This window comes from Phyllostomus discolor, chromosome X (assembly GCF_004126475.2).
Source record: "Phyllostomus discolor isolate MPI-MPIP mPhyDis1 chromosome X, mPhyDis1.pri.v3, whole genome shotgun sequence".
NCBI classification, from domain to species: Eukaryota; Metazoa; Chordata; class Mammalia; order Chiroptera; family Phyllostomidae; genus Phyllostomus; species Phyllostomus discolor.
Genome location: NC_050198.1, coordinates 58,314,257 through 58,340,186, shown reverse-complemented (window position 1 = coordinate 58,340,186; position 25,930 = coordinate 58,314,257). Strand labels below are relative to the sequence as shown.

Genomic DNA, 25,930 nt, shown 5'->3' with positions numbered 1-25,930 from the left:
ACCTACAACATGCAGGACCCCAACCCCTAGAGAATCCCTTCAAATTCAGTGGCTGAGAACCAAAGGAATGCTCACTTGTAATCGGAAACAATTCCTTTGAGACTCCAGGTGACAGCCACATTCTATTCCTATCCTACTATTCCCTTCCCTTGGATACTGCCATGTCTGCTGGGCAGAGCTACCGCTTCTCCTGGTCCTGCTCCTTCCATAGTGCCCATCAGAGGACACTCTAGGCGCAAAGCCTCACTGATTGCTCCGGAGTCCCTGCTGGGCCAAAGCTAAATTGTACTTCCTACAAATATTCAGTGAATTCCCTTTATATTAATAAGTATAATAATAATTATATTCCTCCAGGTGGATAGCATCCCAGGGCTACTTAAACTCAATATATTAAATAATTCTTAATAAAATAGTCCTTCCTTTTTTTTTTTCCTGAAAGCCTCCCTTTTCTCCTCGACTCAAACATGAGTTCATTGGGACCTGGGCTAGAAGACAAATTTGTGAGCCAGACACAATGCTGTATACTTGGAAATGGAATCTCCTTCCCAAATAATCTCCAAGGATTTTGGTTTTCATTGCCTAACACTCACTTAGGGTGAGTTCTCTTCTGTCAGGCTTGCCTTATCAATTTAGCTGGCGTGCTCAACTTGTCTGCACTAAAGAGGAAGGTAACATTCAAGCTAAGACTTTTCCCTTATACTCTACCCACATCAACAAAAACACTTTGTAAGTCATTAAAGTAGTATATATATGCATATATATATATATATATATATATATATATATATGTATGTATCAGACATGATTTCTCTGTTAAACTACCTTTATAAAACCTATGGTGTTGTTCTATTGATCCCATTAATTCTATTTTATTTATTTTTAAATACTTTATTTATTTATTTTTACATAGAGGAGAAAGGAGGGAGAAAGACAGGGAGAGAAATATCAATGTGTGAGAGAAACACCAATCTGTTGCCTCTCGCACATGCCCAGTCTGAGGACCAGGCCTACAACCCATGTATGTACCCTGACCAGGAATTGAACCAGCAGCCCTTTATGGGACTACACTCAACCAACTGAGCCAAGTTGGTCAGGGCAATCAAGTTAATTCTAGAAACACAGGTGGTGGTTAATAATTTTTTAAAACTATGACTTGGTCATCAACTATAATTCTATTTACTTGACTATGTAAGCTTCACTGAGTATGTTAACTTCTATAGAAGGTATGATCTGCAATTTCAAAGGGATCACAGTGGGAGGAGGGATTGAGTCCTCATGTTTAAATTAAAATTGGTTACATATTTTTTATTTTAAATTGTATTTTATTGATTATGCTTTTATGGTTGTCCCAATTTTTCCCCTTATGCCCCCCTCCACCCAGCAACCAATTCCTTCAGAAAATCCCCACCCCTTTGTTTATGTCTGTGAGCCATTCGTATATGTTCATTGGCTACTCCATTTCCTATACTATCCTTTATATCTCTGTGGCTATTCTTTAACTACCAATTTGTACTTCTTAATGCCCTCACCTCTTAATCCATTCTCCCAAACTGCCCTCCCATCTGGCAACCATCAAAATGCTCTCCGTATCCATGATTCTCTCTCTGTTCCTCTTGTTTGCTTAGTTTGTTTTTTAAATTCAACTGTTGACATGTATGTGTTTATTGCCATTTCATTGTTCATAGTTTTGATTTTTTTTCTTAAATAAGGCCCTTTAACATTTCATATAATAATGGTTTGGTGATGATGAACTCCTTTAGTTTTTTTTTAAGTCCTTTTTTTAATATTTTATTTATTTATTTTTAGAGGAGAAGGGAAGGAGAAAGAGAGGTAAACACCAATGTATGGTTGCCTCTTGCATACCCCATACCGGGGACCTGGTCTGCAACCCAGGTATGTGCCCTGACTGGGAATCATACCAGCGACCCTTTGGTTCACAGGCCCACACTCAATCCATTGAGCTACACCAGCCAGGGTGAACTCCTTTAGTTTTATCTTTTCTGGGAAGCGCGTTACCTGCCCAATTCTAAATGATAGCTTTCCTGGGTAGAACAATCTTCACTGTAGGTCTCAGCTTTTCATGACTTTGAATATTTCTTGCCAATCCCTTCTAGCCCGCAAAGTTTCTTTTTTCTTTATATATATTTTTATTTTATTTTTAAGTATATTTTATTGATTATTCTATTACAGTTGTCCTATTTTTTCTCCTGTTTATTCCCCTCTGCCCAGCAACCCCTCTCCCACCAGCATTCCTCCTCTTAGTTCATGTCCATGGGTCATACATATAAGTTCTTTGGCTTCTCCATTTCCTGTACTATTCTTACCCTCCTCCTGTCTATTTTGTACCTACCATTTATGCTTATTCCCTGTCCCTCTCCCCCCCACCTCCTCCTCCGCCCTCCCTGCTGATAACCCTCAGTGTGATCTCCATTTCTGTGATTCTGTTCCTGTTCTGTTTGCTTAGTTTGTATTTTTTTGTTTGTTTGTTTTTTAGGTTCAGTTTTTGATAGTTGTGAGTTTGTTGTCATTTTACTGCTCATAGATTTGATCATTTTCTTTTTCTTAGATAAGTTTCTTTAACATTTCACATAATAAGGGCTTGGTGATGAACTCCTTTAACTTGACCTTATCTGGGAAGCACTTTACCAGCCCTTCCATTCTAAATGATAGCTTTGCTGGACAGAGTAATCTTGTATGTAAGTCCTTGTTTTTCATGACTGTGAATACTTTCCAGACCCTTCTTGCCTGTGAGGTTTCTTTTGAGAAATCAGCTGATAGTCTTATGGGAACTCCTTTGTAAGTAACTGTCTCCTTTTCTCTTGTTGCTTTAAAGATCCTCTCCTTTAATCTTGACTAATGTAATTATGATGTACCTTGGTGTGTGCTTCCTTGGGTCCAACTTCTTTGGGACTCTCAGAACTTCCTCGACTTCCTGGAAGTCTATTTCTTTTGCCAGACTAGGGAAGTTCCCCATTATGTTTTCAAATAACTTTTCACTGTTTTGCTCTTCCTCTTCTCCTTCTGACACCCCTATGATTTTGATGTTGTAAAGTTTAAAGTTGTTCTAGAGGTTCCTAAACCTCTCCTCATTTTCTCAAATTCTTCTTTCTTATTCTGTTCTGGTTGAATGTTTCTTTCTTCGTTCTGCTCCAAAACCGTTGATTTGAGTCATGGTTTCCTTCCCTTCACTGTTGGTTCCCAGTACATTTTCCTTTATTTCATTTTGCATAGCCTTTACTTTTTCCTCTATTTTTGCGACCATACTCAACCATTTCTGTGGGCATCCTGATTACCAGTGTTTTGAACTTTGCATCAAATAGGCTGGCTATCTCTTCATCGCTTAGTTGTTTTTTGGAGATTTTTTTTTTTGTTTTAGAGAATCTTTTTTATTAAAGATTTTATGTATTTTATTTATTTTTTAAAATATTTTATTTATTTCCAGAGAAGGGAAGGGAGGAAGAGATGGATTGAAACATCAAAGTGTGGTTGCCTCTCACATGTCCCCTACTGGAGACCTGGCCTGCAACCCAGGCATGTACCCTAGACTGGGAATTGAGCCATTGATCCTTTGTTTCACAGGCTGGTGCTCAATCTACTGAACCACACCAGCCAGGACTATTTATTTTATTTTTAGACAGAGGGGAAGGGAGAGAGAAAGAGAGGGAAAGAAACATCAATGTGTGGTTGCCTCTCATGCACACCCTACTGGGGACCTGGCCCAAAAACCAGGAATGTGCCCTGACTGGGAATAGAATCAGTGATCCCATGGATGGCAGGCTGGCAATCAATCCACTAAGCCACAAGAGCCAGGGCTGTTTTTCTGGAGTTTTGATCTGCTCTTTCATTTAGGCCATATTTCTTTATCTTGGCTCACCTGTTACAATGGAAGGGGCAAAGCCTTAGGTATTCCCCAGAGTAGGGCAACCGACTTCTCTGAGTTGTGGCACCATGTGTGGGGGAGGGGCCGGGGGACAATGTCACTTGCTCCGAACTCAACTGGCTTTCAGTCATTTCTCTCACTACTCACAAGCAAATTAGGCCTTTCTGGTGGTGATTCCCGGGTGGTTTGATTTATGTACATTGTAGGCCCCTGTGGGTCTCTCCAACCAACTCTCCTGTGAGGCTGGGAGTTTCTCCCACCTCTACAACCCTCACAGGTTTTTATAGTCAGAGGCTTTGAGGCTTTATTTTCCTGCACTGGAACCCTGGGTTGTATAGTGTCTCACTTCCCAGTTGTTCCAGTTTATCCACACACAATCGTGGGACTGCCAGCCACCACCTCGCCTGCCCTAGTCCTCCAGCCACAGCCTTGCCACAGCTCCTCTCCACCCTGGCTGCCCATCTCTGCTCCTCCTACCAGTCTGGATGAATGTTTCTTCTTTAACTTCTTTGTTGTCAGACTTCCATACGGTTTGATTTTCTGGCAGTTCTGGCTGATTTTTGTTTTCAAATTTGTCATGGTTCTTCTTTTAGTTGTACTACAAAGCAAAGTGTATCTACCTATGCCTCCATCTTGGCTGGAAGTCTGCAAAGTTTCTTTGGAGAAATCAGCTGACAATCATGGGAACTCCCCTGTAGGTAACTAACTACTTTTCTGTTGCTGCTTTTAAGATTCTGTCTTTATCTTTAATCTTTGGCATTTTAATGATGATGTGTCTTGGAGGGGCCTCTTTGCATCCATCTTGTTTGGGATTCTCTGTGCTTCTTGGACTTGCATGTCTATTTTTTTTCACCAAATTAGGGGAATTCTCTTTCATTTTCTTTTTCAAATAGATTACCAGATTCTTGCTCTTCCTCTTCTCCTTCTGGCACACCTATGATGCAGATGTTGGTATACTTGAAGTTGTACCAGAGGCTGCTTACACTGTCCTCATTTTATTGGATTCTTTTTTCTTCCCATTTTTCCAATTGTTTGTTTTTTGCTTCCTTTTTTAAAGTATATTGTATTGATTATGCTATTACAGTTTTACCAATTTCTTTCCCTTTATCAGCCCTCCACCCTGCACCCCCCACTCTCCAGCATTCCCCCCACTTACTTTATGTCCATGGGTTGTACATATAAGTTCTTTGAGTTCTCTGTTTCCTATACCATTTTTGACCTCTCCCCGTCTATTTTATGCCTACCAATTCTTCTTCTTCCCTGTACCTTTCCCCCCATGTCTTCCTTACCCAACCCCACCAAAATCTCTCCATGTAATGTCCATTTCTCTGATTCTATTCTTGTTCTAGTTGTTTGCTTAGTTTTTGTTTTCATTGTTTTTCCTTTCTTTTAGTTTCATTTGTTCATAGTTGTGAGTTTGTTGTCATTTTACTGTTCATATTTTTTATCTTCTTTTTCTTAGATAAGTCCCTTTAACATGTCATATAATAATGGCTTGGTGATGATGAACTGCTTTAACTTGACCTTATTTGGGAAGCACTTTATCTGCCCTTCCATCCTAAATAAGAGCTTTGCTGGATAGAGTATCTTGGATCTAGGTCCTTGCCTTTCATGACTTCAAATACTTCTTTCCAGCCCTTTCTTGCCTGAAAGTTTTCTTTTGAGGAATCAGTTGATAGCTTTATTGCCACTCCTTTGTAGGTAACTCTTTCCTTTCCTCTTGCTGCTTTTAGGATTCTCTATGTATCTTTAATCTTGGGTAACTTGATGATGTGCCTTGGTGTGTTCCTCTTTGGGTCCAACTTCTTTGGGACTCTGTGCTTCCTGGACTTCCTGGAAGTCTATTTCCTTAGCCAGATTGGGGAAGATTTCCTTCATTATTTGTTCAAATAAGTTTTCAATTTCTTGCTGTTGTTCTTCTCCTTCCAGCACCCCTATAATTCGGATATTGAAATGTTTCAGGTTGTCCCAGAAAATCATGAGCCTTTCTTAACTTTGGGGGGACTCTTGTTTCTTCATTCTGATCCAGTTGGATGTTTATTTCTTCCTTTTGTTGCAAATCATTGCTTTGAGTCCTGGTTTCCTTTTTGTCACTGTTGGTTCCCTGAATATTTTGCTTTATTTCATTTTGGGTATCTTTCATTTGTTTTTGTTTGTTTGTTTCATTTTTCGACCAGGCTCAATCAATTCTGTGAGCATTTTGATTACCAGGGCTTTAAATTCTCCATCAGATAAGTTGGCTATCTCTTCATTGCTTAGCTCTCTCTCTGTAGCTTTGCTCTGTTCTTTCATTTGGGACATATTTCTTTGTTTTGGCACACCAGTCTGGTTGTTCTGTTTGCTTGTTTCTTTAATTCCTTGGTTGTCAGAGCTCCTTGCAGTTTGATTTTCTGGCACTTCTGGTTGTTTATTGATTTTATATTGGTTGTTATCCTCCTTTTGGTTGCGTGAGGAAGCAAACGGTTTCTACCTACACCTCCATCTTGGCAGGACATTTTTTGCTTCCTTGTGTTCCATATCATTGCTTTGATTCATGGCCTCATCATTCTACTGTTGACTCACTATAAATTGTTCTTAATTTCCATTAGTATATCCTTCGTTTCTGCCTGGGTCTTTTTTATGCTGTTGAAGTAATTACTAACTTCCTTGTGCATCCTTATAACCAATGTTTTAAATCGTGCATCTGATCAATTGCCCATCTCCATTTTGTTTAGTTCTTTTCTTAGAGTTTTGATCTGTTCTTTCATTTGGACCATGTTTCTTTGTCTCATTATTGTACCCTCCCTGTATTTGCTTCTATGTATTGGGTAGAGCTGCTTTGACTCTGTGTCTTGGTAGTATTGCCTAATGTAGTAGCTGTCCTATAAGGTCCAGTGGCACAGCCTAAGCTGGGTAGTCAAGGTGGGCCCTCTGTGTGGGCTGAGTACACCCTCCTCTTGTAGTCGAGCCTCAATTACTGTTGTCAGGTCATTTGAAGGGATTTAGCCAGGCCAGTCAGCTGCAAGGACTGACTGTGACCACTGACCACCAACCTTCTTCCTCTCTGGAGGATCCGCTGTGCAGGAGTAGGGTGGTGGTGTTCTGATGAGGTCTGTAGCTGTCTACTGGGTGAGCAAGTTCTTGGTTTTCCCGGATAATGCAGGCCAAGGTCAGCTACCATCTGTGTTCTGGCTGGGGCCACCCAGCATGAACTACAAAGCAATGTACAAATGGGTGCTTTTTGTGCTGCACTTGGAGGTTCCCAGGTGAAGCCAAACTGTATTCCTAAGCCAACTGCTTCTAGTGCTGGGCCTGGGGACACTTAGCCTGTGGTATGGGGGCTAAGGGCTCACTGAAGCTGTTTGTTGTTTGAGAGGACTGAGGAAGATGTGAAGCCTGAGCTGAGACCAGACATTCATATGTAAAAACCAGTGTTACCCCCTTGGGTGGGCTGTAAGTTGGGTGGAGCAGAGCCTCAAGGACTCCTCATGGTGGGGGCAAACAGTGTTAGCTGGGTTACTGGAGTGTCAGATATGGCATCCGCCTGCCAGCTCTGTGGTTCTGTGGAGGGATGGCTCAGAAAAGGGGCAATGGCATCTGCTTGCCTTTTTGTCTGGGAGAAAGCTGTCCCCCAGCTCTTGCCCTAATGCCAGACACTTCAGTTCTTCCCTGTATGCCCCTGGTGCCTGCAAGCTACTATTCTGGTGCTGGAGATCAGAGGGAGTGAATCTGAGTAAGTCCTTGTGCTGGCCCTTTAACGGGTATGGCTTGGGACTCCAGTAGTTCCTTTCACCAATTCAATCCCTCCTGGTTTTTACAGCCAGAAATTATGGGAGCTTATCTTCCTGGCACTGGAACCCTGGGCTGGGGGGCCTGGTGTGGGGCTGGGACCCCTTGTTCCCAAGGTATATCTCCCAAATTTTACCCACCACACATGGGTGTGGGAGCAGCTCATTTTGTGTCTCTGCATCTCCTACCAGTCTGGATGGATGTCATCTTATTAATTCCATAGTTGTTGGACTTCCATTCAACTCGATTTCCAACATTTCTGAGTGATGGTTGTTCTATAGCTTAGTTGTAATTTTGATGTGACTGTGCAAGGATGTGAGCTGTGTTTATCTATACCTCCATCGGGACCAGAAGACCCCAACATCGGTTATATATTTTATATATTGTTTCTCTTATTAAAAGTGCAGAGACCTGCTCTGGCTGGTGTGGCTCAATGGTTAAGTGCTGGCTTGTGAATGAAAGGGTCACTGGTTCGATTCCCAGTCTACAGCACATGCCTGGGTTGCAGGCCAGGTCCCCAGTAGGTAGCACATGACAGGCAACCACACATCACACATTGATGTTTCTCTCCATTTCTTTCTCCCTCCTTTCCCCTCTCTCTAAAAATAAATAAATAAAATCTTTTTTAAAAAGTGCACAGACTTGGGCTCTACCCCATTCCCACTAAACCTGCTTTTCTGCAAATTAGCACATATGTCACAGAGCCAGTGCTGTATACAATATACTCCTGATTTTACTAAGAATACACTATGGCATAAATAGAAGATGACTGTATCAAATTAAAAGGGTGAAATTATGCCCTGGCTGACTTAGCTCAGTGGATTGAGTGCGGGCTGCGAACCAAAGTGTCGCAGGTTTGATTCCCAGTCAGGGCACATGACTGGGTTGCAGGCCATGGCCCCCAGCAACCGCACATTGATGTTTCTCTCTCTCTCTCTCCCCCTCCTTTCCCTCTCTAAAAAATAAATAAATAAAATCTTTAAAAAAAGGGTGAAATTATTGTGCAAGCATATTTTTCAAGTAAGAATCTAAAATCCTCACCAATTTTACTACCTAAAATTTAGATTTCTTGCAGAAAAACAAGACCATACACAGAATAAAAAGCTAAGAGAGATGAAAAAATAGCAAGATTTATTTTCCATGACAGACATTATGTAATGCCTTGTATTGCTCCCTTCCAGTGTGAGTAAAATGCATTGAAAATAAATTCAAAGTTCTTCTTTGGTAATTAGCCCACAAAATGGTAAGCCAGCATTATGCCCTTGAGCTTGTTTTTTTTTTTTTTTTTCACTGTGTGATGCCATTTGAGGGGACTTTGTTTTCTCCAGAGAAGTTTTTAAGGTTATGGAAGGTAGGACTGGATTCTGGCAGGAGAGAGATGAAGGTCCATGGGCTCATTGTGGCAGTTTTATAGGATGAGTTCATCTACCTGGCACTCAGGCAGGATATGGAAAGGTTCAACAAAGCACACTCGTCTCCACATTGTCTGACTTTGGTTTCTTTGCTCCTGCTTGCAGCAGGCACCAGACTCTTCTAGGCTGATGGTTGGCTGTCCTTAACATATTTACCTGGAAGATGATGACTGTCCCCACCTGAATTCAGAGCATTTTGCCTTCCCCTACTTCTCTTTCTCTTTGGGGGGAATGTTTTGTAGGGGAAGACATAAAGCCCCAAGGATTTCTAACTGGGAACATTGGTTGGGATCATCTTTGAGCCAGAAGATATCTGACCTGGGCCTGATCAGGTAACATGGAGCTGAAGCAGAAGGGGCTGGCCCTTCCCTCAGAGTTCAGTGAAGAAGTCCCCCACACCAAATAGGGATGGATTTCAGACAAGACCTCACCCATTGCTCTCCTACCCACCTTGCTCAGACTTCCAGAAGGGCCTTGGATGTGCTCTGGCCTGTTGGGGTGGTTCTGCAATGACTTTAGCTGTGTGTGTACCTGGTGCAGTGCTTGTGATGTCTGCATCAGCCCAAGCCCAGGAGCACAGGAGACTATAGGTAAAGGGAGATTGCAAAAGCATGTGGCCCTTCAACTCAAGAGAAAAGGGTGTCACCACTTGTATGAATACCCCTATGTGCTGCAAGTCCAGCCCATGACTTGGGGGCCAGGGCCATGAAGCTGTGAACTGCTGTGAAGATGCTTTTGAAGGTGCTGATGGTGGAGGGTCAACAGCATTCAGAGCCTGGTTCTTGGATCCCTTACCACCTCCCTGTCCAGATAGAAAACTGGTATCTCCAACACATGTCCAAGAGCCAGCTTGCCTGGCCAACTCCAGAGCAGACAGCATTAAGAATCATGGACCCTGGAGAGACAGCCCTGTGCAAACCAGGATGCCATGGCTCTAAGGAGACAGTACTTGAGAGTGGGAGCCCTGGTGGTGAGGCATCAGAGAGGGATCAGGTTTAGGGTCCTTGCAAAATACCCAGAGATTCCTCTCTCCCCAGTTCATAAACACTAATCAAAATTCAATTACTTTTACAAACAAGGAATAAGATTATACAAATAAGAGATCAGCCCTGTGCTCTAACAGATTTGTCTGAATAAAATTCTACCTTTTCCCTACTCTACCACACTACCTTCAATTTTTTATTGTAGCTCTCCAGGGCTTAGGCAATGATTAATTTAGACTTGCTAAGTATTAGCTCAACTAACTGTTACCTTCATAATGAATTAGTGAATTAGGAAAAAAGGAAGAGGAGGAAAGAAATAAGATCTCTTTAGCTTTTTTTCAATCCTGACCTGAGGACTTTTTTTCATTGCTTTTATTTTTTTAATTCCATTTTATCCATTACCATTTATTCCCCCCCTCTCTTCCACCTCTGCATATCCTTGTCCCCCCTGCAATCACCACCCAGAGCTGTCAGCCTAGTCTCTATGCTCTTTCATTGCTTTAAAAGAGGAAGAGAAAAACATCAATGCAAGAGAGAAGCATTCATTGGTTGCCTCCCGTACACGACTGTAGGTGCCCCGACTGGGATTGCATCTGCCGCCTAGGTGTGTGCCCTGACCAGGAATTGAACCTGCAACCTTTCCATTATGGGATGATTCTCCAATTAACTGTACCACACTGGCCAGGGCAAGAGGTCTTTAGTTCTTAATGGTATCTTTGAAGACCTTAAGAGTGTGTGTACCCCAGGTTGAGAACCACAGACCTTAGGAATGTATTTTTCACCTTTTCCTTTTGGGAAAAGAGAATGATCATGTTTGAACATTTATTCTGTGCCAGAAATTTGTCTTAGGCAAGACAGGCCTTATATTTAATGGCTACCTTTACTTTTTGGATGTTTTATGGGGTCATGAGAGTTATTTCATAATATGCTTCTGTACCAATCCACATACATTCTCCTGAACAGAAAATGGGCTTATGTTGATAATGATATTGATGAAAGTAACAATTATAGCAGCTATTTACTATGGACCCACAATGTCAGCTGGGTGCTAAACCTCATGGGGAAAATGTACAGTACTTCAAAACCACCCTTTAGTTTTAGAAGGGAAGTCATTTAGGTATCTAGATGGTTAGATGAAAGCATATCACTTGTGTAGTTTGAAAATCGAGAACCTTGCTAAAACAACAGTGATTGGGTAATAGTTTGGGTACACTTATTGTAATTGCTTTATTTTATCACTGGATAGCCTGATTTAGGTACTAACAAAGTACTTTAGGCCTCTCTTAAATGTTCCTATATATGGTGTTATTTTTTTAAAGGAAACCATCAACAAGAAGAAATCAGTTAAAATAAAAAGAAACCACCTGTGAACTGAAAAATACTGAATCATCAGTCATTGAAATGCTAACATGTGTATTGTATTCTTACATTTTTCTCTCCCATTTCCTGTAGAGATTCAGGAGAGGGAGATTTGTGTCAGGGCCAGAAAGGAGAAGCTGCTGGAAGCCAGTGTCTTTTATATTTTTTAAAAGGATTATATTCCTTGATGAAATCAAGGCAGATAACCCTGGATGGGAATGGAGGGCACTTGAGGTCATTAAGAGAAGAGAGGTCAGGGTTTGTGGGTCTTTACAGCCCAGATGAGTATTTTTCCATGTCAGGACCCAAGGGAGACTGTGGTGGGCTAAGGGAAGCTGGACACCTAGTCTTGCCAAAGATTTCCCTAACCAGAGGATTGGACAGAGGCAGCAGGGACAAGGGAGCTGCAGATACTGTAAATGAGCATCTCATCCCTAGTCAGTGTGGACAAACATCTGATGACAATGGAGACTTCCTCAGGATTTGGTGCTAGATAACATTATAGGTCATTTGTACAGCTAATGGAGATGGGGATCCCCCATAATAACTTAAACAGATATCCCCCTAACATGCTATGGTTGGATCTCAGGGTCATATTAATGTTCAGTTAAAGACAAGTTTAAAATGTGGTATTTCTAACACCCATCTGTTTGCTAGCAGGCTATTCAGAGTTTCAGTAACAATGGAAACAAACCTTCACAGAGTGTTTCATGAGTGTCACAACTTATTTTACAAGTGTCCTATGAGTTCTTAGGAACTCATATAGTTGCAGGCCCTAGGTCCCACAGAGGATATAATTCTAAGAGTACATAGCAAAGTATGAAGTATGGTTATTTCAGAAATGTCTGTACTAAAAATCTCTCATTTTTCCCCCTGATCTACTTTTCCTCTGGGCTGTGTCTATATAGACTACATCAAAGACTACCTGGCCCTCTGGCTTCCAGTTTGGCCAAAGGGCCAGCAGCAGATAAAAATGAGGGAAGAGTGAAGTTGGATATTTATTCTCCCCACTTCCATCCTGGGTTCTCTCTTTGATTCTTTTTAAGGTCTCTGTGAGTTGACCACATCCTTAAGATCACAGCTGATCACAGCTGCTGTTAGTTGGCCCTTTCTGCACAGCTACCATTCCAGTAAGCCCCCCAACTGCTCCCACTTCCTCTCCCCACCCTGCTTCTTCCTCTCATTCACATTTGTACCCCTCCCCCACATTCCCTCTTCCTATACCCTCCCTTTACCTAGAGGTAGTAACACCATTTTACAGACTGAACTGTGTCACCTCCAAATTCTTATGTACAACTCCTAACCCCCAGTACCTTAGAATGTGACTGTAGTTGGAGACAGAAGCTTTACAGAGGTAATTTAGTTCAAATAAGGTCATCTGGGTGGACCCTAATCAAACGACTGGGTTCCTTATAAGAAAAGGAGATTAGGTCAGATAGGTACAGAAGAAAAGACCATGTGAATCACAGGGAGAAGGTGGCCCTATACAAGCCACAAAAAGCCTCAAAAGAAACCATACCTGCTGACACTTTGATCTCACTCAGACTTCTGGAGTCCAGAACTATGAGATCATAAATTTCTGTGTTTAAGCCACCCAGTCTACGGTACTTGAATAAGGCAGCCCTAGAAGACTAATGCACACCATGACGCTACTCCTCTCCTGATATCTTGGGGAAAAATTCATTATTAAGCCCATCATACCATCCATTTTGAATTCCATTTATTTCCTGCTGGGACTGAACTGATCCAGTTGTATTACATGTGATTCTTATTTCCATATTTGTTTGTATTATGTTTTCCAATTTTTTTGCAGTAACCATGCTGCAGAAAATACTGTCATGAGGGAGGGGTGGGGAAATGGGCAAAAAGATGATAGGGATTAAGTACAAACTGCTAATTACAAAATAACTCACATGGATATAACATACACTATAGGGAATATTCATTATTGTAATAAATGTACAATGAGAGATGATTACTGAACTTATGGTGATTACTTTTATATGGTATATAAATGGCTAATCACTAGTTGTATACCTGAAACTAGTACTGCATGTCAACTCTAATTGAAAAATGAAGAAATATAAAACATGGTTATGAAACAAAAGTTGGTTTGACTGAGAAATTTCCATGTAAGATAGATTTATAAGTACAGGCATCCAACATCATCCCTCTCTTCCACAGATCCCCTACTCTAGGATTGCAAGTGCTATATCCAAGGGATTATAAAAACAATGAACAGGACATCAATGCTGAAACTAAGGAAAGCTATTCTCCTTGGCCCAAAATCTACAAGTATTTTTAAAAGATTTTTGTATTGATTTCAGAGAAACAAACATCGATTTACTCTTCCACTTACGTATTCATTGGTCGATTTTAGTTTGTGCCCCAACTGGGGATTGAACCCACAACTTTGCTGTATTGGAACAACGCTCTAACCAACTGAGCTACCCAGCTAGGGACTACAAGTATTTCTGATGGCTGTAATACTGAAGGGGGCTGCATGTGCTTCCTCTGGTGGGAAAGAGCAAAGCGAAAGTGTAAGGTAATGTTATATCCACTAAATATCCCATTATACCAGCCCAACTCATAAGGGACAGGAAGAAGAGAACAAAGATGGCTTTTCTAGGCAGCACTAGAAAGCAATCCCCACAGTGACAAGCCACACTAAGAGGAGAGAGGGGGCAACTGGCCTGACAGGGCACACTCCTGGCTGCCACACCCAACAGAAAAGGAATTTACAAGGAGTCAGAACACCTCTTTGATACCGCACCTAGGTCTTTCCTGAGCCTGCTGACTTGTCAGCCTCAGTAGCATTAAAGACACACTGCAAATTACTTGCTTTGAAATTTAGAAACAGATTTTATTAAGATCTGAAATACAGTTCCTAAAATATCAACTTCTCCAGAAAACCGTGGCTACACAATAATGCATTGCCTCTATCATGTTAGAACGTGCATTAGACTCAAATACAAAAACCATGAGACAAACCACCATCCTTCAACAATTAGAGCAAAGATAGAATGCCTAAGGAACAACATAGATGGACTTGCAGAGGATGGGCTGTTTTACTTCAAGCACCATTTAAAAAAAAAGAGCACAAATGCATGGGTTTTCGGGTATATACATTAAGTTGAACCTTTGGCACTAGGAATCAGGGCATTTTATCACATAGCATTAACACATAATTAGAAAATTGTGTAGTGTCAAAGGGACAGAACCACCAGCATTTAAGCAATGTTGTCAACTATGCAAGAAAATGTTCTACTGAATGTTTCTTCTTTGCCTAATTACTGCATACACTGGTAGCAACTTTGAAGTGAGGAAAGGAGCTTGCACTCCTTATATTTTCTGTTTAAAATAAAACAGAAAAACTCAAATATAAGCCCTGTTAAACATTAATAATTTTAAGGAACATCAATTATACAAGAAAAAGACTAAACGAAAAGAGTGTTTACAGATACCAGACATAATAGTTGAGTGGTCAGTAGACCCTCGACCCTCACAGGGCTTTGCGGTGGTACTCAGCAGAAGCCACTTTATAATCACTGGCAGTAAACAGAGATGCAGCATTCTTTGCCAGATACTTTAGGAAATCATGCAAATAACCCAACAATAATGCAAGGCTCTTCTCATCAAGGGGCGTATATGCCAACATTGCCCCAATTCTTACAAATAATCTCAGTAGGTGTGGTGCGCCATAAACCTGGGACATTGGCGCATCAGGGTGAGCCAAGAGGATTTCAGCATATTGGGGCCTCTCAAATTTGTAGAGCAGCTGAGTGCCCAACATCACGTTGAAGTATTCTTTTATTCCTGCAACAACTTCATTCACTGCATATTCCTTATTGTCGACATTTCCTTGTGATCTCTTGCAACTTGCATACTCTTCTAGAATGGCATCTACATTTTTCTTAGCCGGGAGTTGAAACAGCTGCTTCTGCCTGGTAACTAAGTCCCAGTCCTCAACAAGCCATGGTTTTAATTCTTCAGGGATCTTCACTTTGACTTCCATTCTATTCTTAAATGCCTCCTCGCTTTCAACAGTGGGGTCAGCCCGGGCCCTTTTCTTCCTAGGTGGCTGAGGGGCTTCGCTGGTACTGCCACCATCTCCATTTCCAGGAGTCTTCTGTTTATTCTTTCTGGTCTTCCTCACAGATCCTGAAGGGGGATTATCTGCAGAGCGACCCCCCCATCTGCCTGGGAGGGCTGGTTCCAGATTTTTCTGCTGTGGACCAGCTGTTTTCTTTCCTGACGAGGCCCCTCTCATCTTACTTCTCTGCATATTGCTTCTAGTTGGTTTTTTGAAGTTGTCTTCTTCTGTAGGTTGTTGTCCACGAGTTTGAGAACCCTGCTTTCTGGAACTCATTCAACCCTGTTTTTATTTCAACCACTGTAACATATAAAGTATTTTACTTGGTTGTTTTCTCTGGTGACTTTTAACACACCATGCTTCATAAAGCACATGCCAGTCTCTTGGAATTTGAATTTCAAATCCTATTTTAAGACCATTTCTAAGTGATTTACTACCTCCTCCCTCTCTCTTTTACCATCACCACCCACTATAACAGACTTGCCCCCAAATTTTTTTTTGATACCACTCAAAAGACAGGAATATAATTTTGGAGAAAAAAATAAATTAAATGGGAAAGAAACTACAAAAGGCAGTGGAACTGAAATTCAAGATTTCCCAACAGAAAAAAGACAACATGAAAGAAATAAGAAAGATTTAGTTAACTGGAGGCAAAATGAGCAAGAGTAAAGGTTTTGTATAAAGTCTAGCTAGGTAGGCCTAAACTAGGGTGATGAGAGTCAAGAAAGACTGAATATAGAATTTGATAAATGAAGGAGAGGGAGGAGTCAAAAGTGGCTCTTCAATTTTAAGCCTGAGAAATTAATTGAATTAACAGAAGCACTGACTTTTAATAGTTTGTTTGGAATCAGCAATAAAATAATAAATAGGTAATTCATCTACTCATAAATCTAAGTCATCATAAATTACTGCGTATCTGCTTCAGAACAGGTACTATGCTACATGCTAGGGATTCAAATATTTAAAGTGACAATTATAAAACAACAAGGACATTGGTGAGATTGTACACTGGTGCAACCACTATGGAAAACAGTATGAATGTTCCCAAATAAATTAAAAATAGAACTACCATATGACCCAGCAATTTTAGTTCTGGGTATTTATCTGAAGAAATAAAAAATACTAACTCAAAAAAATATATGCATCCCTATGTTTATGGCAGTGTTATTTACAATAGCCAAGATATGGAAGCAAACTAGGTGTCTATTGATAGGAAAATGGATAAAGATATGGTACACCTCTACAATGGAATATTATTCAGCCATAAAAAGAAGTAAAATCTTACCATCTGCAACAGCATGGATAGACCTAGAGATTATTATACTAAGTAAAACAAGTTAGAGAAAGACAAATACCATATGATTTCACTTACATGTGGAATCTAAAAAACAAAAGTCAATGAACAAAACAGAAAGAAACTCATAGATACAGAGAACAAACTGATGGCTGCCACATGGAAGGGGGATGGGAGGATGGGTGCAAAAGGTGAAGTGGATTAAGAAGTACAAACTGCCAGTTATAAAATTAGTTATGGAAATGTTAAGTGTAGCACAAGGAATATAATCAATAACTATGTATGGTGTCAAATGGGAGGCAAACTTACCGTGATTTCATCATAAGGTATATAATATTTAAAAAAAATTAATTATAGTGATTAGACATTCATATACCTTATGATATGCTCAAAATAAAACAAGGTTAGTATAATAATAGTTATAGACTGAATATTTTGGGAGCAAACAAGAAATGGTACATCATACCACTTTCAGTGATAGCTTGTTGGAGTGGGTAATATTGGTGAGGGAGAAGTCACTGAGTACTCCAGGTTCTGAGAATGGGTGATCATGTCATTAGTATTATCTCCAAATGAGACTGCATTGAGGAGAAAATGGATTAGAGAGGAAAGAATTTCAGTACTGGATCTAAATATTAAACATGAGGTGTACAGTTAAATATATGACCTTAAAGCTCAGGTAAGAGGCCAGACCCAGAAATGGAGATCTGAGTGTAATCATTACATAGACAGTAGTGGAAATTATGAGGCACAAAATCATTCATGGAGAATAGAGGAAGAAAAACTGAACCAAGTATGGGATTCTCAAACAAACTAGGAAAGAATGACATTTAAGGCCCAAGCAGAGAGAGACTACAAATAAAATGAAAATGGTCAAAGTAGCCAGAGGGGAATTAGACAAACATTATTTTAGAAAAGAAGTTGAGTTTCAATAAGGAAAAGAAACAATCTACAGTGTAAAATACAGCAGAGAGGTCTAGTAATATAAGATAAAAAAAGTATTCTGTGATTCTTATGGTGTGACAGATGCAACAATTTCCTAGACTTACGTAATCCTCTTCCCTCTTGCTCTTCCAAGAACTAGTGTTCTCTCAAATGGAATCTTACAGATCTTTCAGGATGGTCTGGAAGGATGAGGTGGGAGATACAACCTAGAAATGAAAGCAGGTATCTGCAATGAAGACAAACTTTTGTGAAATACAAGGAAAAAATAACCTAATTATAAACACAGTTTACAACCATGGCATCAGAGAAAAAAATGAGTTCTGTTGTTATACTATTTCAATTAGGCTCCACCATATATGAGTTGTGAGGCCTCAGGCAAGCTATGTAAGCTCTGCTAGCCTCTTTTTCTGATCTACAGAATGTGGAAAATTACCCATAGCTTTCACAGGTTTGTTCATGTTAAGAATTTCATAAACACGATGTGGCTAAACAGCTAGCATATGACCTTGCAGGAATACCTGCACATGTGAACAAGGACACAAAAGATGTTCATTGCAGTGGTGTTTTTTAATACTGGAGAACTGGAAACACCTAAGTATTCTTCAATAGGGAAATGACAATATAAATTATGTATGCACACTATGGAAAAACATTCAAATGAATTAAGTAGAGATCCATGTACTGATATGGGAAGATGTTCAATTATACGTTATTAGATAAATAGGCAGACTGCATATAATTTGTACAATAGGATCCCAAAGAGAAAACAGAAAGGAGAGAAATAAACATCAGTCTCGGTTCTAAAGTACAATGTGATCCAATTTCTGTAGTTTAAACTGACATGTCTAAGTATAAAGAAAAGTATCTTGATGGAGAAATACCAGACTGTTACTGTCAAGGTAATCTCTAGGAAAGAATGGTGGACAGTGGACCAGGATTAAACCAGGTTTCCCTTGTACTACAACATTCATCCATAGAAAAAGCCCTTTGGCCAACCCCTAGCCCTTAAGACAATGTGTGCAGGTGTCAGGGAAGCCTTGAGGGAGGGCAATAAGAAGTAAACAATGCTAGAAAACTACAGCCCTGTATCACAGAAGTCAGTTATTGGGAAGAGGGACCTGGGTATTAGCACTTCCATTAGGCAAACAATATGCTAAATGACAAAAGCTCTGAGCAGAACTTAAAGGGCAACTGTGGTCCTCAGAAAGCATCAAAACTTGTGAATATAGACAATGACCCTCTGAAAATCTGAAGCCTTCTGGCTGAGGGATATATACAGATACATCCTGTGAAGGATCACTGACCAGTGTACTATGACATTTTATTGTAAGCTATTATGGTGACAAAATAATGTTTCTAAAAAAACTGTGATGGAGCCCTGGCTGGTGTGCCTCAGTGAATTGAGTGCCAGCCAGTGAACCAAGAATCGCTGGTTCAATTCCCAGTCAGGGCACATCCCTGGGTTGCAGGCCTGATCCCCACTAGGGGGTGCGCAAGAGGCAACCACGCAGTGATATTTCTCTCCCTTCCCCTATCTAAAGATAAAATCTTTAAAGAAATTGTGATAGGGACACAATGTCTGATGACACCATAAAATTTAGTTAATATAGATTAAATCCAGAAACCCCACCTGGGGCTAATAATACAGTACAGAGCATCCACAAAACAAGGGGATAGTTAATCTACAAACTAAATAAAGTTAAGATAGCCTAGTGCGAATCAGACTGTATGATACAAAGTAGAGCCAAGCTGAACACAAACTATTTTGGAAGCCACACTAGTTAAAAGGAACTTAAGAATGATAGCTGAACCTGTGTCCTTGGTATAGATCGTGTGTATATAAAGGAATTCTACCTGGTTCTCATTAAGTGGGTGAGTTTTGTCATTCTCTACAAACACTTCTATCATTCATGGAATGTTCCAAGTTGATTGACACCTGCACCGCTAGTCAAGGCTTTGTGGCTGGTGCATAAAGCCAGAGAAAACCTTTCTAAAGAATTGTGTCAGTACCTTCCTTCACTTTCACCAGAGTATCCTACAGATCAAGCAACTATTACTGCCTGGGAGTCAGAAGCCAGTTGTCGAAAGGAATATCCATCTTTTTGACGTCTGGTTCCTAGCTGCCATACAAATTTATGGATAACCTCACTCAGGTCACTGCACTCTGTACCTCCCTCCCCAGCTTACACTGCCTCCACAGACTGGTGGTAAATTTTCTTGCACATCCTTCATTTAAAATGCTGCCTCTCTCTAGTGCTTTGAGCTGCCTTGAATTTTTGATCTGCTCATCCCCTTCTTCAATTTCAGGCTTTTGTCTACTAGCTTAGTACACCATAACCTCCTTTTTACTCCAATCATGCTTCCTCCCTTCATCTCCCTTATCTATGTACCATTCAAGTCCCATTTCCTTTAAATCTCCCCTAACTGCTCTAGCCCTCTCCCATTTTCAATACCATATGAAATTAACAGTACTCCAGAGCTTAGTATTTAAATGTTCCATGTGTTAGTTTTGCTTATGAAACTATACCATTAATTTCCATTTGCCATAGATCTTGTGTTAAAAATATTTTGCACTTATATCCCTGGTGAGGTACACTATAGTGAGCCCAAGTGAGGTGATTCAACCAAAGTGGGAAATATAAGCACTATTTAGGAACAAGTCAAGCCTTCTTCCATTGTTCTCTATACAAGTCAAGCTCTAGGGTACACCAGACATTGTGAAAACACACCTGTCTGCCTGTTTCCTGTCTTTTAACTATTGTGTAAAGGCTCATTTATACAGGTGAGCTCCTAATGGATATCAAATCTCAGATCTCCCCTTTAAAGAAATATTTTGCCCTGGCTGGTGTGGCTCTGCGGCTGAGTGCCTGCCTGTGAAAGTGTCACCCGTTCTGATTCCCAGTCTAGGGCAAATGCCTGGGTTGTGGGCCAGGTCACCAGTAGGGGGCACGAGAGGGAACCACACATTGATGTTTCTCTGCCTCCCTTCAAGTGTTATTTCCACCCCAATTTATAATTAAACCATTTTGCTCTTTCATTATTCCTTTAAGATTCCCAGATGGAGATTTAGTGGGTCAAGAGGTAATACATTACCAATTTCCCACCTCATACACTGGTCAGCACTCTTCAGCTGCTCTCATTTAATGTGAATTTGGTACAGAATGGGTTCAATTTCTCAGCTTGCACTTTATTGATGTTCCAACACTGAAAAAATGTGCCTATTGGCCATTTATATTTTAGATCTTGTTTATTTGAATTGGTTCTTAGTGATTTCAACTTTTATACCTGATGTTGATGAAATTTTATGCAATGTTTTTCCCTTTTAAGCTTAAAAACATTAAGATGGCATGCTTTTATGGATTATCTATTCTAGTTCCTTAATCTGCCTAGTATTATGTAAATTATGGAATGAATTGATATACTTTCCCCCAAATTATGCTGTGGCACCCTTTATTGAGTGCTCTTTCCTTTACATACCTATGAATACCAAATATATGTGGGTATTCTTACTATCTCCCCTCCCCAATCCCAGAATGTGTATGCTGTCAAATCTTTTTATGTACACATTTACCCAAATATTTTTAATGTATTATATACACATGTACCATGCATTTACTTTATCTTGACAAAGGTAACACACATTGCTGTGTACCTTTTCTCATTTTATCATGGACCTCCGTCTCCACATACCTAGGCTCATGCTTTTTAATATCTCCATCATTCTATAATCTCTAGATACCACAATTTAACCCCTCCCATATTAATGAACATTCAGATCAGTGTACAGATACTAGGGCATTAGGAAGTGGGAAATGTTCAAAGGATTTCCTGGTTTATCTTTGGTACTATTAAGAGGCAAATTTGTGAAGAACCACCTTAATTTGAACCCCCAGCAAAAAATGTGAAAGCTCATTCACCTATACCTTCAGCTATACTGGATTAACTTTTATAAATTTTTTTTTGGGGGGGGACTAATCCAGCATGTAATAAGGTATTTTATGTCAATTTATGTGATATTGAGCTTTTCATATTATCTTTTTGTTATGTGAATATTTTTGTCCCCCTTTCTACTAGATTTTTTATTCTTAATTACTAAGTGTTTTTTGGTATGTTGGAAATATTTTATCCAATTGTCAATGTGTCAACCTTTTCCTTTGTGAACTTTGGCATTTTTGTGATGCCTAGGGAAAATGCTCCCCCCAAAGTGGTCTAAAATAACTTCCTGTATTTCTTGGTATTTCTAGTTTCTTCCAAATATGTAACTCATTTTCCTAATATTAATTATTAAAGAGCCCACCCTTTCCTCACTGATTTGATATGCTATTTTATTACATTATAAATTCCTAGAGGTATATGGGTCTCTTTTAAGGTCCTCTCTTCCCAATGATTTTTGATTATTCAATTTTTAAAGGTATCAATGTTTCCAGGTAATCTGTTCTGTCACAGCAATACATCTATTCTCACACCAATATCACATTGGTTTACTTATCATAGTTCAAAGCCATAAATGATGCCCTAGAGTAATATTTGTAAATGGGTTCCAAAGATCTTCCATGTTGCATTATTTGAAGTAGCAAAACACTGGAGTCAACCCAGAGGACTATCAATAAGGATTTGGTAAAATAAAATGTGGTGCATCCATAATAGGGAGTACCATGCTAGTTAAAGGAATGCCACTGTGTAAGGAATAGAATTCTATGAATGGACATGAAGACATCCCATACAATTTGATTAAACACACCAAGTTGCAAAATAGTACCTATATAGTGTGATAGCATATTTATGTAAAAAACCACAAAACAATATTTTATGTATTTCCATTCACATTTTTTAAACAGGTACATAACTTAGAGATCTAGAATAAAATAAAGCTGATAATAATGGTTAACTGGGGAAGAGTAAGACAATTGGGGTGGTAAGAAAAGGAAACCTGAGCCTACTCTGTAATATCTAAATTTTTTATATTACAAGGAGATCAATCAATTATATAACAAATTTATACTGAAATATACATATTTAAAACCCACAATGATTTTCTGACCCATTCTTATCCATGGATTTCACTACAGCTGGACTTTGCAGCTAATTATGATGGTATACAGTACGCTTTATGGGCATACCATTCAAACTGGTTTCCCTCCCTCCTTCTAAAGTCCAGTACATTCTCTAAAGCCCAGGTCAAGGTCCTTTTTCTCCTTGAGGCTTTCTCCATTTCAGGTTACCCTGCTCTTGCCTTCTCTGAGCTCCTCCTATTGGCCTAACAGGCCATCTTTCTTCCTTTAGCCCTTTATCACTCTCAAATGGCCTCCTTTAAAGGTTTTGTGCCTACCCATCTACTGCACATTTTCCACCAGGTAGCGCCCTCCTCTGCAACCTAGCTTTCAGAAGAGAGAAGAGAGGAGAAAAAAAGGAAAATATAGTGATTCCATGGGAAAATGAAGCTGTCAAGACTGAAAAAACTTCCTTCACCTCCTCATGCCAAGTGATGGGACATCCAGGAATGCAGACTCCAAATGCTAACATTTTGTGTATGGGTGTATCACAAATGAGTGTGAACAACATCTCCTACAGTTTGTTGGAATAGATCTTTAAATGCACCTGTATATCAGTTACATTTATATCAATTCTTTCTTCTGGACCTTGGGACTACTTTATGTGTAACATATGTTTTTGAGTCTGAGATGAAGGAGAAATAATATAAATGCTGCTAGAAGACTGAATATGGTTATGATTTGCTGTTTAAATTTATAGATCCTCAAAATTTCTTTATCAATATACTCAATATCTTTCTAGATTGTTAGGACAAGTTATAATTTCAGAATTCAGTTCTAGTGGTAACTGCTGCTTCTGGAAAATCAGGAGAGAAACCAAGAGTATTAATTTTTTCACAATTCAAAAAAGAAGTATCCACTGCTTTTATTAGTGTACCAGAAGGACTGATAGAACCATAATTATTAAAGCAAACACTCATATGTCAAGCACTGCCCTGATACTCTATATGTAATCCCCTTAACAATCCTATGAAGTAGGAACTACTACTATCTTTATATTACTTTTGAGGTAATTTAGAAACAAAGTGAGTAAATATCTCGCCTAGGATCACACAGTTAAGTGGCAGAGCCAGGATTTAAATTTGGGAAGTCTAGTATTTGCATTTAACCACTAAATTCTGCTGCCACAAAGTAAGAAAAAAAATAATACATGGATATATGGGACTATCAGGGATCAATTGTAGTATCTTTTATCAAGGAATATAAGATTACACAGTCCTTTGCTTTTTGGGCACTTTCTGTACTGGAAGCACCAATGGACTCAGGTCCATCCCTTCACTCTTAGAATTTAGAGTGCTTTCCCAGATACACACTTATTAATCTTTAAAACATTCCTGGGCAGTAAAGAATGGACAGTAATGTGGAATTATCTTGTTTGAGAACTGAGGCCAGGGCAAGGGAGGTACTTACCCAATATTCTGTAATCAGGATCAGATCTTCTGATCCTTATCATACAGCAAACTTAGCTTTTCTGATAGTGGCCTAGAAGGTCAAACAAGGGGATAGGAAAGAACAGAAAATAAAGGTATGAGATGATGGTCTACTCCTCCATCAAGCTTTGCATTTTATCACACACAAAAGACACCAAAGCTGATCAAGTACATGTGTTTCTTTTCCCTTTTTTGTGGTTACATTTCCAAATTTACTTTATTGTACATTTACCCTGATTTTTGATAAAGTAATTTGCTTGGCCTTTTTAAAACTTATTAGTGAAAATTTCAAATGGATAAAAATGTAGAGGGGATATTACAAACCCATAAGAACATCATCCAGCTTCAACAATTACCAACTGAAGGCCATCTTGTTTCATCCATAACCCCACCCACTGCTCCCCCTAACTCCTATTTTTTAAAATAGCTGACTTTCTGTATTTTACTGTGGAAAATTTCAAACATATATCAAATAATATATAATAATATAAGAAACGCTATATGCCCATCACTCAGCTTATGCAATTATTAACTTAGGGCCAATTTTGTTTCACCTATGCCCTTTCCTTACTTTCTCCTATTGCTGAGATTATTTTGAAAAAAATCTTAGTCATCAACGTATTTTGAAGCCAATCCCAGACATTTTACTATTTAATCTGTATTCTCCTATGTTTCTATAAGAGAAAGACCATTTGAAAACATAACCACAATACCATTATAACGTCTAAAAAAATCGACATCAATTCCTTAAAAACACATCAAATAGCAAATCCATCTTCAAATTTTCTTGATGCATTTTAAGCAGTTTTTCTTTTTCTGTCGTTGTGTTCGAATCAGGATCCAAACAAGGCCTACTCCGCATGTGGTACATCTCCATCCAGCTCGCTCTCCTCCATATCTTCCTACCCCTCCCCCATTTTTTAAACTTTTCAATATGGAATATTCCAATCCCCGCTATTTGAGGTAATTTCCCAAATAGCATAATATTCCATCAGTAAATATTGATACGCCTCATATCTCTAATTTCTTCTAGGAAAGAAGCTGATGTACAGGAAAAGCACTATAATGAACTAATTTACATAATTTATGTTTTTTCTCATTCTGTTACGCGGGTTTTTCTCGCCGCAATAACAGCTAATATTTTTCGGAGCTAGGCTTCCTATTAAAAGCCTTATACGCACTAATATACAGTACACGCCTCTAAAGTAGGCGTCTCTGAGGTAGACACTTATTATTAACACCATCTTACAAACATGGAAACCGAGACACACTAAGAACAGGAGCCAGCCCGAGCTGGGCGTTGGCGTAGGAACCTAAATTCAGCTCTGCCCGATTGTGAAGCCATTAGTTAATCTTTTCTACGTACACGTTGAGAAAAAGAAATCGTCAACCTTTTCTCCCCACCCCCACCCCGAAACCTGAAACGAGAATCCAGTTCATTCCAGCAGCCGACGTGTGATCACTGCCGTCCCTCGAACAGCCATAGTAAAGCCAGGTTTCTCTGGCAACTGATATCCATAGGCAGACACGTCACCCAGGAGGCGGGCTTATGTCCTTCATCCAATCACAATCATCTTGTCTAAGTTTTAGAATGTTCCATAACCGAATCATTGGATGAGGCCCATCACGTCACAATGACATTTCGCCGCAGTAAAGGGGAGGTGCTAACGACCCGCTTCTTCACGGTTAAGGCTTGAAGGAAACCAATCGTCTTC

The 25,930-nt window shown here is 39.7% G+C and overlaps 1 protein-coding gene and 1 long non-coding RNA gene across 3 annotated transcripts; both read right to left on the bottom strand.

Annotated features, from left to right (window-relative positions):
• Positions 1–238: 238 nt before the first annotated feature.
• Positions 239–20,592, bottom strand: LOC118498524. The gene is made up of 3 exons (XR_004901007.1): positions 19,513–20,592; positions 13,834–13,836; positions 239–253 (listed from the first exon to the last, which is right to left on the bottom strand). It is a non-coding gene; the product is annotated as an uncharacterized LOC118498524 (long non-coding RNA).
• Positions 14,241–25,785, bottom strand: MORF4L2 (mortality factor 4 like 2). 2 transcript variants are annotated; one of them, XM_036016648.1, is made up of 4 exons: positions 25,634–25,785; positions 24,196–24,267; positions 17,839–17,960; positions 14,241–15,795 (listed from the first exon to the last, which is right to left on the bottom strand). In XM_036016648.1, exon 4 carries the CDS (start codon positions 15,769–15,771, stop codon positions 14,905–14,907), a length of 867 nt encoding a protein of 288 aa, XP_035872541.1. In that variant the 5' UTR covers positions 15,772–15,795; positions 17,839–17,960; positions 24,196–24,267; positions 25,634–25,785; the 3' UTR covers positions 14,241–14,904. The 2 variants fall into 2 exon arrangements, with proteins under 2 accessions (XP_035872541.1, XP_035872540.1); XM_036016647.1 differs by having other exon boundaries at positions 17,839–17,940.
• Between the last annotated feature and the right edge of the window lie 145 nt (positions 25,786–25,930).